At 37.4% G+C, this 13,805-nt stretch overlaps 1 protein-coding gene, 1 long non-coding RNA gene and 1 pseudogene across 5 annotated transcripts; 1 reads left to right on the top strand and 2 right to left on the bottom strand.

The window, feature by feature from the left end:
• Positions 1-1,518: 1,518 nt before the first annotated feature.
• Positions 1,519-2,482, bottom strand: LOC148917733 (uncharacterized). Of its 2 annotated transcripts, none has more exons than XR_016126145.1 (3): positions 1,969-2,482; positions 1,776-1,848; positions 1,519-1,650 (listed from the first exon to the last, which is right to left on the bottom strand). It is a non-coding gene; the product is annotated as an uncharacterized LOC148917733 (long non-coding RNA). The 2 variants fall into 2 exon arrangements; XR_016126146.1 differs by having other exon boundaries at positions 1,776-1,845.
• Positions 2,483-2,558: 76 nt separating this feature from the next.
• Positions 2,559-4,085, top strand: LOC148917732 (arogenate dehydrogenase 1, chloroplastic-like; annotated as a pseudogene).
• Positions 4,086-4,679: 594 nt separating this feature from the next.
• LOC148917731 (transcription factor VOZ1-like) lies at positions 4,680-8,965 on the bottom strand. 3 transcript variants are annotated; one of them, XM_089050593.1, is made up of 6 exons: positions 8,807-8,965; positions 8,657-8,727; positions 7,554-7,799; positions 7,276-7,437; positions 5,800-6,226; positions 4,680-5,577 (listed from the first exon to the last, which is right to left on the bottom strand). In XM_089050593.1, the coding sequence occupies exons 3-6, from the start codon at positions 7,776-7,778 to the stop codon at positions 5,102-5,104; spliced, it is 1,290 nt and encodes a 429-aa protein (XP_088906719.1). In that variant the 5' UTR covers positions 7,779-7,799; positions 8,657-8,727; positions 8,807-8,965; the 3' UTR covers positions 4,680-5,101. The 3 variants fall into 3 exon arrangements, with proteins under 3 accessions (XP_088906719.1, XP_088906717.1, XP_088906718.1); XM_089050591.1 differs by having other exon boundaries at positions 5,800-6,304; positions 8,807-8,964; XM_089050592.1 differs by having other exon boundaries at positions 5,800-6,304; positions 8,657-8,708; positions 8,807-8,922.
• Between the last annotated feature and the right edge of the window lie 4,840 nt (positions 8,966-13,805).

Genomic DNA, 13,805 nt, shown 5'->3' with positions numbered 1-13,805 from the left:
TCAATGATAATGTTGCTGCTGTGAGGAAAGAAGTAAGCAGACTGTGTGGTGAACTGCGACCACATGCACTTGCCTTGGTCAGTTCCTTTGGCATCCCTGATGCTTTTCTGAGTCCTATAGCTTTTAACTGGATTGATGCAAATTCGTGGTCTTCAGTTCAGCGCTAGCACAAGTCTCAGTTTATCCCTCCCTCATCCCTCATTTTTAATTGAAGAAAACACATTTCATGTGCGGAACTATTAGAATTAGTTGTGTAATAAGTAATCCTGTATGTCATGTAATTTTATAAATTATAGATGGCATCAACTCCAAAATCATTTAATAATAAATGTGTTCGTTCCTTATATTTTTCATCACATCAAGTCTGATGAAGCAATTTATGCCGTTCCACCTACGTCAATCAAACCAAACTATCATGACTCTGTCATAAGAAGTATTTTGGATTCTGTCGAATTTATCATGCAGCTTGCAGGTTTCCCCTTTAGTCAATGTGGTTCAAAAAGTTGCAAACTTGGAATCAAAATTCCATGCACAAATGGTTCTGGGTTCAAGCCCTTGTGGTACTCGTGCATGTTAGTTTTCCCCCACCCTTTCTCCCCTTCCTAACTTTGGCAACAACAAAAACTATTGTCATTAAATTGTAATAATTAATAAAGTAGATGTATTTACCTTAGTGTTTAAAATCAGCAAAGCACCCACTAGTATAGTTGTTTGGAGCAATTGCTTCCCTAGGAAAGGTCCTGGGTTCTAGGTTCAAGTTCTAGTATCCATGTAGTGTGTGTGAGTTTAGTATGTTATGCACCCTCTCAATAAGAAAGGTCCTAAAAAAAAAATTGTTCAAAATCATATTTCGGTCAAATTTGTCTGGTAAGTACATGGGACATAGTAAAGAGAATGGTTGGTAAGCATTATGATTTTTCATTTTCTAAGACCAAAAGCTCTCCCACTTTTTCTTTTTCTTTTTTGGGCCAAAGTTAGGAAGGTGGAGGTAGATTTTTTTTATACCTATCAAAGTGTTATGAAGGTTTGTCAATGGATGAGACCACTAGTCTGCAAGTACATACTATTTTTCACTATGCTAGAAGCGTTGGCAAACCGTCTTTCCTAATATACAAATAATGAGAGATTCTCTAATAAGTATTTTATGTTAAGGATTGGTTACACACTTTTAATCTTGGGCGTTGGATTGCATTTATTAAATGTGTTGGTAGTCTCTTAGATGCAATCCAACGGTTGAGATTAGAAGTATGTAACTAATGCTTAACTTAAATACTTATTGGAGAATGCTCCTACAAATAATATTAGATAATTATACAAGCTAATGAGAATGAGAGTTGGTGGCTATGTTGCAGGGACACGGATAAGGGGACACGAAAAAACAGCACAATGACATAACGACGTGGAAAATCTCAAAAAACTAGGACACGAACACGGCTAGGGCATGACAATTAAAATAATAATAAATCCTAATAAAATTATAATAGTATGTACTTATATTAAAAAAATTCATACTCAATACTTCAATGTCATAATACAACAAAACAAAACAAAATACTCATATTCATAATTTATACATAATAATTAATGCACCACAAAATATGATTGAGCATGAGAGGAGGCCTCCTTTGAATTAGCATTACTCATCGTTCCCTAAACACAATAAAGCACCATATACATATTTATTAACACATAAAACGATTTCCCACCTCATAAAATAAGAATTGGCTTAGCATAAAAAAGAAAAAATGAAAAACGAAACAAAGTGAATGAATTACCTACTCAAAAAGATGCTTCTCGCACGACCAAATTGTTATCAACATCTTTAGTCAACCAAAAATATCAGCTCTGCTACAAAGGAACAAAGGAAAAAAATATATTTAAACAAAAAAATTGAAGCCAGAAATCTGATAAAACTGATAAAAATAAATAAATAAATAAATAAATAAATAAGTCAGACCCTCGCCTCACCTAGAGCAGTTCGTAAGCATTTATTGATATTTCGACTTCCAATAATTTAAAATAAGATGAGAAGAAAGAATATGTGGAGAGGGAGAGAAGAAAATATGGGTTTTTTTTATGAAAGATGCAGCTGGCTGGGAGAGAAGAAAAGCCCACTTTTCAAACTATTTCAAATATGCTCACAACTGTTTCAATAACTATGTTGTGACCCCAGTTTTTGTTTTAAAATTTTCAAAATGGTCCTTGTAGTGTCTTGACTTTTGTTGACCGTGTCCAAAAATGTCTTGATTGTGTCCAAAAAGTGTCTTCATCATTGACCCATATTCAAGCCGTGAGGAGGTGTATTCGGTTTAGGGTGTGTACACGTGTCGCAGACACGTGGAGGCTTCAGCCTGATGGAATGTCCGTGCTGCATACGTTGGCGGCTGGGACTGAAAAAAAAACGAAACACCCTCTCTCCTGCTCCGTGCAACTCCTAAAGACTCAATTATTTCTGAAGCCCATAGCCCTCAAAATAAAAATCGCCGCTATTCACTTTGGGGATTTCATAGTGCCACGAGATCTTAAGCATTTTTGAGAAACAGGAGTTTAGAATTAGAATGATGGAGATGAGCTGTGCTGAGCACCACAATTACGCGGCGGCTTCTCAGTTTATCACTCTCACAGTTGGAAGGGTGTTGGGGCGTTGAAATTGGAGTCTACGCCGATAAATACAAAAGGGTATGAGGCATTGTTGGGTTTGGTGGAGAATACATCTTCTGGGGATAGCTTTGATTTGTATTATGAGTTGTTTATGCACCACGAAAATGCTTTGGAGATATTGGAGAGGTTGGGTTTGGCTTTTGATGCCCTGAAGAATCAGCTTTTTGGGTATTTGCACCAGTTTGTGGGAAACCAATTGTTTGGCAATGGCAATGCAGATAAAGTAGCAGCACCTTTGCAGGAAGATCAAAATGGAACTGCATTGGTATCTTCTTCAACATCAAAAGCTATGAGGTAAAGTTCCAATGACCTTCTGTAATAGACAAAACCAAAAGAAATATCAGATCCAAAACAACACTAACATAAAAGATCTTATAATTAGAAATTTGTTAAAGGATTATTGGAAGAAGATCCATTTTGCTACTTTAAAACTTCTGTAGCTAATGTCAGTGGTTTGTTAACAAATAATTTTACTTGTGTTTTTCAGATGGCAGAATGCTGCTCAGCCACAGGACCACAAGGCACAGATTTCAGATCGTTTTGTTGACAACTCAAGGCTCAAGATTGCAATTGTTGGGTTTGGAAACTTCGGTCGGTTCCTCGCTAAAACAATGGTACGTCAAGGCCATTTAGTTCTAGCCTACTCTCGATCGGATTACACCGATGTGGCTCAAAAATTAGGGGTTGCATACTTCTCCAATGCAGAGGATCTTTTCGAAAAGCGTCCAGAAGTAGTACTGATTTGTACTTCCATTCTTTCAACTGAGAAAGTCCTTAGGTCATTGCCATTGCAAAGGTTGAAGAAGAATACTTTGTTTGTTGATATTCTTTCGGTAAAAGAATTTCCAAGAATTCTGTTACTTCAAAATTTGCCGCTGGATTGTGATATACTCTGTACGCATCCTATGTTTGGACCGGAGAGTGGTAAAAATGGGTGGAATGGTCTTCCTTTTGTTTATGACAAGGTCAGAGTCGGAGGTGACGAATCAAGAGAATCACGGTGCAACAAATTTCTGGACATATTTGCACGGGAAGGTTGCAAAATGGTTGAAATGTCTTGCGCAGAACATGATATGCATGCAGCAGAGTCACAATTCATTACACACACTGTGGGAAGGGTTCTGGGAAAGTTGGGTTTGAAATCGACAGCAGTCGACACAAATGGTTACAAGACTTTGCTGAGTTTGGTGGAGACTACGGCAGGAGATAGCTTTGATCTCTACTATGGGTTGTTCCTGTACAATACGAATGCAATGGAACAGCTAAAAATGTTGGACATGGCTTTTGAATCATTAAAGAAGCAGCTTTTTAGGCGTTTGCATGGTGTTATTCATAATCAAATTTATGAGGAAACACCAGATAAGTCTCAAGTTATGCAGTAAAGAAGACATTGACCATTATCTGAAGGCACGAGTGAGTTCAAATTGCCCCTCCATTTTGCTTCCTCAAGTGTTAGTTTTTTTTGGGTCTGAAAGCCTTAGTTAACTGTATAATGCTTCAACTGGCAGTGGAATTGGGATTTAAAGCATTCCTAACGTTACTGCAGTCGAAATTTGTTTCAAAAAAAGACGCTAAATCTACTGAGTAATTAAATCCAATCTCATTCGATTTTGAGCTTGAATCTAGTGAGTTATCAAGTCCAATTCAATCCACTAACATTTGATACCTAGAATTGGATTGGATTGGATAAGTCATTAAATCTAGCATATGTTGGAGGAAATCAACGTAGAGGTGAACATTTTTCATTTTGAAGGAATTATGATGTATAAATTATAAGGTGTTGACAAGATATCACACCATTTCATAAGTGATTCATCTTCTATTTTTCTTTTTAGTTATTTTTTAATTTTTCGGATGAACTACCTTCATTTTCATTTCTTTCTTTGACATGCTTTAAAAAATATAGCGAGTTATCCTAAAGATTTTTTCTTACGCTACTACTCCCAGAAAATTACAGAAAAAATAATAATAATAATAAACGAATAAATAAAAACTAAAACCTCACAATACAACCAGCATTAAACACAGAAGGAAAAAGCATTTATGTACATTATCACAAATTTACTGTAATTTTAGCAGGCTGTACACTTCAATAAATTATTGGCATCATTGTCGACCTTACCCCTATGGTTAAGATCTTTCAGAAGTGAAGTTGAGGCAGATTGCAACCATCTAGCATAGCGCGGGAGAACTCGACAGCATCAAGACACTAGGTCCGCTCATCACCCAAAAAAGGTAGAATAACACAAACAATACGTCAATACACAGTGGAAACTCGACAAACTAGAATGTTAGATTCTTCTTACATGCAGGCAAGTTTTCCCAACTAAGTACCATAACAGTCGGTCATATTTGTGGCGATATGATTGTATGAACCACAACACTCGTGAATGTAGTAATTTGAATTTCAGCAAAATGTACATTTCCAAAACATCAGGGTTTAGGTAGTTGACGTTGTCTGATTATGAGAAGAAAAAATATTTCCAGCATCAGCCTTTGTGCTAGCTTTCCCCTTAACAGTGCTTGCATCATCTGTAGGAACCTCAGCAGTGAGCCTTCCCATCTTCTTCTGCAGATCAGCAAGCGGATCACTTGATACTTTTCCTTTGGAACTTTTCTTTGCACTGCCAAACTTGAGCTCCAACCTATATAGTGCACAGGCATCTGAGTTGTTGACCTCATATTCAAACAAATGCCACTCTCTATCGCTTGAAGGCTGTGGGTCCATATAATAGGACCTTTTCTGCCCCCCAAATTCCTTCATAACCTGCTTTCTTGATTCATGCCAACCACGCCCATTATAGTCTGGCAATGACCTCTGCTTTCTATTTCCACTCTCAAAGGCCCTTCTAGGCTTACCAAAAAAAAGCCACTCCCTAATTGTTTCACCATCAAGAAAGGAAAGATCAAATAGCTCTGCAATATTGAAAGCCAATCAGTCAAAAATAAGAAGATAACAAGCTACATCACAATGAACCAAAGAATGACAGCCAACAGGAAAAAGAAACCAAACAGAAAATATAAATAGGTTGATAGTAGTGAGTGATGCGGTAAATGTTCATGGAGGATAACGAACAAGCTAAACCAAAAAGGAATATAAAATATTGAGGGAAAAAAAAAAAGAGTATGCCGGCTAACCAGGAGCATTCCATGGACATTTTAGAGTAGCAGCCCCTTCACAATTGGGGATTCCCACATCCTTCCCCTGTGTCTTAGCATTAAGTGCGGCAAAAAGTGAACTATCCTTCAAAGCAATGCCTCCAGGTCGCAAAATTGGAGGCCTTCCAAGAAGACCTTCATTTAGTGCCAAAAGAGCATGACCACTACTGCAATAGTTCTGGCACCTATTTGATGCGGGCCTGGAACACTCCCAAAAAGCACATTTTGGCCCCAAGAAAGCAGATACTGGAGGACATATATCTGGCAGAACATTTGGCACAACATCCTCTTCAGACTGCGTGATATTGTTGCCCTCAATGAAAAGCCCTTCATCTAAGTCTTCATGAAAATCAAAGTGATGATATTTTAATTGAGTAGTTAAATCTGAGTTATCAACCATTGTATTCTGCAAATTGGAAGCAGTGTAGCATTGGTCAAATCCTTGAAATATATCTTCTTCAGGTTCCTTAGAAACAAAAAATTCCTGAAAAGTTGGTCACACAGGGAGATCGTGAATAATCAATCATGAAGCAAGTATACCTACCCTTACATTCTGAACAACAGCATACTGTCAAGACTACATTCTGCGATCATACTGAAGTAAACCACATACTTTAGGTGAACTACCAGCATTCATAATTAATTACATGCCAAAGCAACCAATACGGGAAGTATCACATTCGACTTAAAAAAAATATTGGAAACTTGCACCAAATATCCCGAATATTACAAATGTACTTCTTCAGTAAACTACAGGTCACTTGCATTAGAGCATTATTCACCTCTTCGAGCATATGAACATTAAAAATAAAAGGATTTTTAGTTATTACTAAAAAGATTTGAATAAGACAATTGCAAAGTCAATTAATGAAAAAGAAAAAGAACAAAAAAATGTATCTGTAGATAGGAATCAAGCTGTACTGTCTAAACTAATGGAAAGTTGAATCAAGTATCCTGACATCTAAAATATAGGGGTGTTAAATAAGCTACCACTCAGAATATGTATGAAAACAGCAAATACCATTAGCTTTACCAAATTTAATTTATAAAATAAAATAAAATGATACTGACAAATCAATGCATAAGAGCAAAACCTTTTTATTAAAATCAAATTCTGGGCACTCCAACAAAACCAAAAGTGTGTGAAGTGCAAAAGATGTTATAAAAAAGGATGACAATCAACAATTACAATCCAAGAAAGAAGAAGGAACAAATCTCAATCTATTTGGTTGTCGGGAAGGGTGTATGACATGTAATCATTATCTTCATAAGCCAAAGAAATATAGAGTGTCAAATTTAGCTGAAAATCTCTTTTCCTTACAATCATTCCAAAACAGAATGGGAAAACTATGTTGACCAAATGACAACACATAAGAAGAACTTCAAATGAAAAGTTAGCTGATACAGCACAACAGTCATATACACATAACATTAACAACAGGGCAAAATATACACCTCTTTAAATGCCAACATATTACTCGAATGAATGTTTAGAAGATCGGATTCTGGCATAGATGGTGGCAGTTGCTTTAATGGACTTGTTGCATCATCTTCCTCATCTAAGTGTTTCAAGACCCGAGCTAACTCCTCCTCGCAAAATGATCCAAGGCTACCACCCTACAGAATTCGCATATAAAATTTTATATATCTACCTAACACTAGTTCACACAAAAGATACAGAATACAGAATACAAAGCGGAAAATTGGTGCGGCCACCAAATTAGGAAATGCACCAGTAGAGAAGATGCTGGGGACGGCTCATTGAGTTCAGCCCTCCACTCCCGAACCATCTGATTCGCTTGTTCCACCAAGAATACAATGTCATCAGTTCCACTCTCTTTCTTGGCAGCCTGAACATTGGTGAGCATCCCTTGAAGGTCTTCCAATCGTGTCTTTGTTTTTTCCTTCAAGAGCTTGTGAGATGGAGACTCACACTTGCCCTTGGAGCCCTTGAGCATTGCTACTCTCTCCTCAAATCCCTACCAAAAAAAAAAAAACCCCCAGAATGCAATGATTCATTGATTTCAACTAAGACAGTGATGGGTTGCTGAGAAACAGCATCACCCTGTTCAGTGTTTCAATCCCTCCCCAAAACCCAAACTCGAAAACAGTGATTGGCTGCTTTTTCCACTAAGAAAACCCTAGTTCAACAAATTGCAATGAAGAAAAAGTGTTCTTCTTTTCCATTATTTTCCTTCTATTCTTTACGCACCCACCAAACAACAAATAAAGATGCCAAAGCTGAATTCATGACCAGAAAATAAAATTTAAAAAAATAAAAAAATAGAAGACGACGAATTGAAGATCAAAAAATCAGCGAGTGTGGTTAAAGAAAAAGACGGTGGTGTTGAGAAATTAGATCATGAGAATGCCCTAAAACCTAGAATGGAAAACCAAAAGCATAGAGAAGCACAGAAACTAACGCCAATTTTACCTGAATGTTTTGCAGACTTTTGGGTTTCGACTCGTAGTAAACATGGATTGAGTAAACATGGTTTTACATATTTAAAGGCAAAATATGCAATATGAGGAAAAAACATGGTTTTACATTTACATCTTTAAAGGCAATATATGCAATATGAGGAAAAGACATTAAAATAATTTATAGGCAATAGACTATTCAAAAACACTTTTCATATGGATGAAGGCAAAAGCATGAACTCGGGATTCAAACCAAGACAAAATTATGTTTTTCGAATGACGAAAGAAAAAAATTACTACAATTCGGTCCTCTCCTATCATAGAGAACTACAAGAATTAGTTAAAGAGATAACAGAAAATCGAGTTAAGAAAAAGAGATTTAAGGAGATAGAAGAAGGAGAAGAAGGAGGCTTACCCGTTGGAAAGGAGAGAAGATCTGCCGCCGGAAATTGTCCCGTTGGAGAGGACTGAGACACGGCACTAAGACTGAGAAAATTTCGAAGAAAATCGAATTAAGAGAGAGAGAGAGATTTAAGGAGGTAGAAGAAGGGAGAAGGAGGCTTACCCGTTGGAGAGGAGGAGCCGCTGAAATTGTCCGCTGGAGAGGAGGAGCCGCTGTAATCGAGATGGAAGAAGGTGAGGAGCGACTCGAAATGGAGGAGAGAATAACACAACCCTAAGGGGGTGTATCAATTCTGACTTTAACGACTTTTTTCAAGTGAGTAACTTGTATAGAGTCCATTTTTTGTTTTTTGTTATGGCAAAAAGCCACTTTTGATTCTCCTAGTGTGTCATTTTAATTTAGTCAATTTTGTCGTTATAGTTTCAATTTGAAGTAATTTAAGGATAATCCTCAATTTATATCAATTTTTGTTGAGATCTCTTAGTTATAGAGGGGTAATTTAGTCAACAAATTATTAAGAAGTCATTCATTTTAAAAATAAATATTAAAGACATAAAAAAACAAAGTAAAATCTTAACATTGAAAAAAAGAAGAAGAAGGTAATGTCACTTTACTACAATAAAGTTTACCGACTTTTAGAGTTCGATACATCAAATTTTTTCGTCTCAGTCACTTACACAAAGTTGATTTTCTTACCACTTTCATATATGCCATCAATCTTTTTGTTAACAAGTCTGTTAACTAATGACATGACAACAAATATGTCATGTAGACTCACTCATATGATGCCACGTAATCCATATATACTATTAAATAAATAAACATTATTTAATTAGTTAAATAAAAAACTTAAAATCAAAATAAAAATCCTTCTCTCTCTCACTCTCTCCTCTCACCCTCTGTCCCCATTGAACCTAGAACCCCAGCCAACCTTAACAGTTGAATAGATCCCTCCGATCCACCCCACCACACCAACTCAAACTCACAGACCCCCACTTCCTCGACCCAACCCCCAATCCCTCCTTCCCCGACCCGCTCTCTCCCTTTCTTCCTCTCTCTTACCCTTTGTTTTTCTCTTTACCCATAACACCCCCAAGCCCATCCCCATCGCACAACCACCCTCCCACCAAGATCCACCCCTAGCCCCACCTGAGACCCATCCAAATCCTCTCTCTCTCCCTCTGAGCAAATTTAAAAATTGAAAAAGAAAAAAAAAATTCTAACACTTTGCATATGAGGGGTGGGGTTGCAGTGGGTTTTGGGTTTTATGGTTTTGGGCGGGTTGTGGGCTGGGCTCTGGGTTTTAAGGGGGTGGGAGGAGGAGGAGGGAATGGGTTGTGAGGGAGAGAGAGAGAGATTTTTATTTTTAGTTTTTAATTTGAAGTTTTTTTAATTAATTAATTAATTAATTAATTATTTAATAATATATGTGGACCACGTGGCATAATATGAGTGAGTCTTACATGGCACATTTTGTTGCCATACATGCATTAACAGACTTGTTATGAAAGACAGCATGTAAAGTAGTAAGAAAATCAACTTTGTGTATATAATTGAGATGAAAGAAAATTGATTTATCGAACTTTAGAAGTTGGTAAACTTTAATGTAGTAAAGTGAAAATTACCCAAAAAAATAATTCCCACCGCACATCACCCCCTCCTCCTCCCCACCGCCTTGTCCATCAAACCCAGAGCATCGCAATCAACCAACCAATGTTACCACATTTATAATAGGAAAATCACTACATTTATAGGATGCATTTTGAACGAAATTGGCATCCTTATTGCCCACCTCATATGTAGATACTAATAGACCTTCCAACTCTTCCAATTGGTAGACACTCGGTCACTAACGCAATATGACCCTGTTGAATATTAAAGTTGCTTTTTTGGAGCACTGAACAAATACTTACTTTTTCATTTATCTATGTTATTTGTTAGATGGGATAAGTGTCCCTCGGTCTCTTCCATTAGCTCAAGCTATGTATTTTTTGGTTTATGTATCTTTGTTAGATACAAATAGACTCAAGTTGTGTATCTTTCTTTAGTAACCCAAACTCAATTTTTGAGTAGTGATTCTATTGGAGTATTGTTGCTCATCTTTACAAGTGTTGTTTGATCTTGGGCTAGTGTATTTTGTTTTACACTACTTAGGTTTTGTTTTTTCAACATAGTATTAGAGCCACAAGGGTGGTAGTGGCTGTGTCGTTCATACCCTTGGTGAAGAAGATTAGCTGGCGGTTCTCTAATGGATGGATTCTTACAATCGGATTACTCAGTTTGGCATAGAGTTGCTCAACCAGTCAAACTACCTGATTTGGAGATCGCGCATGGAGTCTTTTTTAGTAGGGGAAGAGTTATGGGATGTAATTTGTGACACCTTGACCCAATTTTAACTATTTATTTAAATTATTTAATTTAATTAATTATGAAATTTGCTATTAAGATAGGGTCATTTTGGTCACTTCTTAATTGGTAGGATTTTAGGGAATTGAATGGATCATTGCGTAGAGCGCGTTGATACGAGTTTGTAAACACGTAGTGACTTATTGGAGTTTTAACGAAGAAGTTACGATCAACGGAAATGCAGTGGCACAACCGTAAATATTTCAAAGTCACATTTTTAAATGCCCAATTAGATCTCTCTCTCTCTCTCTCTCCTCGACTCACCTCTCTCCCTCTCAAGCGACAACAATAGTCGGCCACACTTTGTAGCAGTTTCCTCCTCTGCCACCCCAGGCGACTGGGCTACTAAAACGACTACCCAACATCCTCTTCCCACCCCACCCTTCCTCCGCCTAGCTAACCATCCTGGGCCGCCAAAAAACGCAAAAAATAGGCTAGTTTTTACCCTAACTTTCCCTCGTCATTTTCGACGATTCCAACCACCATTTTTATTGATCCAAGTATGCTTTCTCATCCTTTCAATGTGATCTAGTTGATGGTTGGGTTGGTTAGGGTCGATTTTGAAGTTTTGAAACACAATTTGAAACCTAAGTTTTGGCCAATTTTCGACTCTAGTTTCCTGCAAGTTCCGACCACTTTTTGGCCGTGGCCCAAGAATAAAAGTTGCTCCACTAGTTGTCAGGATCACGTAGATATAGGTATTGATGGTTGTTTTGAGAATTTTCCAGTCGTTGGAATTTTCTCAAGCCACGGCAGCGCGTGGGTGGTCCATTTGGTCCTAAAATTTTCCCCATGTCGTCCCGAGCACTACGGTATGCTCGGATTTGAATTTGGTTATCGTTGAAAGGTCGATTGGATTTACTCATATTAGGTGTTATCCGGGTTCGATATGTTCGGACCTTTGAATCGGCTTCATTCTATATATGTTGATCTAGGTACCTCTAGAATCATGTAGGAATTCAGGGATCAAGAATCAGAGTCCCGGATGCTCCGATTCAATGACTCAAAGTTTGCGTAAAATAGTGACGTCTGATTGTGCGATCGTGAGCGATCCTACCACTCGATCTGGACTAAACTTGTAGGACGTGTTTAAGAAAAATTGTTGAGCCCGTAGGAACTTTCGGATTGGAAATCAGAGGTCGTGAGCCCAACGGGCCGTTTGACCAAATTTGGGAAGTTTGACCACACATGTTGACCAAGCGTCTTCCGAGGTTATTCCACCATTCGAAACACGTAGTTGGATCTTAGGAACTTCTCGTTCATCGTTCACACACTTGGAATCCCAGGAAAACTAGGAATTTATTTTAAAGTTCTCATTCGAAGTATTTTATTTTAATCTAGTCCTCAACAGGCGGGACCGTCTCAGGGGCAAGCAGCTTTGGATTATATGTGAGTGGACTTTATTTTTAAATAATAATCTTTATTTTCAAGACGCAAAACTATGCATAATGAGTTATATGATTATTGAGCCTATTATATATTTAATGTGGAAATATAATATTGTTATAAAAGTATTGGTAGTATATTTGGATATTTGTAGATTGTGATTATCTTGAATTGATATATGCTATTTTTGAGAGTTATTATCTATACTTTAATGTGTGTTGGGTACAGGGGAGTGTTGGAAAGAGTTTATGGAATGTGATTTGGGTTGTGGTTTAAGTCAGTTTTGAGTGCTTGTTCTTGTTCATGGAATGACTTAAGTAAGTTTTAAGTCAGTTTTGAGTTTATGGAACGTACAGATACTTTCATTCTTGTTCATCAGCTGAGGATCCTTCCTCGCTCATGAGCAACGAGCACGCGTTTTGGGTGAGAGTAGTTTAGAGAAAATGGGAAAGGTTTTGAGTGGGATGGGTATTAGTATACCATTAACGAGAATATGGATTTCACTTTGGTTTTGACTTATATACATCGGTTTTGAATGCATACCCTTTTTAGCATCGTTTTCCAAATGGTGGGGTTAGTATGTTGTTTTTAACTATGTGAAAACTTTGTTTTTGTCCACTCACAAGTTTTCTGTTTTACGCCCTAGGCGTAGTTGAGTTGAGTCGAGCTAAGCCTCAGATCTTACTTTCTCGAGCCTCGAGTTTCTGTAGGACAATCTTTACTTGTTTTTATTTTTGTTGAACTCGTTTCATTGTCAATTGAATTTCTTTAGATATGCTCTGTTATCGCCAATGCTAGGGTTGGATGTAAGGCCAGATGCCTATTATGTAAATTGTGTGCTTCTAGATTGTGCACGTTGCTGGTTGGGACTTATTAATGTATTTTCTACAGGTTGAGAAATTTGGGAAATGTCCGTTTTTCAGGAGAGACTTTGCCGAAATTTCAGAAAGTCTCGTCATTCTTTAATAAGTGGGCCCAACATCAGATTGGTGTCGAAAAAACCACTGGATTCGTCGTGGATTCCGAGAAATTCGGGGAAGGTCCTGTCATAATTGGTAGTTCTAATACAACCAAGCATGAAGATAATGCAGAAAACAGTGAAGAATTGAAGAAGTAGACAAGGACAAATGCTAAGTCTAAGTTTGTGTGGCAAATTCAACTCAAGGTGATCTCTCAATTTCTCAGTTTTTTTTTAAGATTAAAAATCTATGCTTGGATATTTCCTTGTTAGATCCAGATGAGCCAGTTTCTGAAGCACAAATAAGGCGGCACATAATTCGTGGCTTAAAAAAGGAGTATAGTCCTTTTGTAACATCAATACAAGGATGGAATCAACAACCCACCTTGGAAGAGTTTGACAATTTGTTGT

This window comes from Prunus mume, linkage group LG4, assembly GCF_029339155.1.
Source record: "Prunus mume cultivar Tortuosa linkage group LG4, ASM2933915v1, whole genome shotgun sequence".
Lineage (NCBI taxonomy): Eukaryota > Viridiplantae > Streptophyta > Magnoliopsida > Rosales > Rosaceae > Prunus > Prunus mume.
Note: the sequence above shows the minus strand (reverse complement) of the source record. Positions and strands in the feature narration are given on the sequence as shown.

What these genes read in the sequence shown, in the direction of transcription:
- LOC148917731 (XM_089050591.1), bottom strand. Translation starts at nt 7,778, where the DNA reads ATGCTCAAGGGCTCCAAGGGCAAGTGTGAGTCTCCATCTCACAAGCTC. An exon ending in CCCCAGCATCTTCTCTACTG is followed by an intron (nt 7,438 to 7,553) that starts GTGCATTTCCTA and finishes CGAATTCTGTAG; the next exon opens with GGTGGTAGCCTTGGATCATT. An exon ending in ATGTCCATGGAATGCTCCTG is followed by an intron (nt 5,578 to 5,799) that starts GTTAGCCGGCAT and finishes TCAATATTGCAG; the next exon opens with AGCTATTTGATCTTTCCTTT.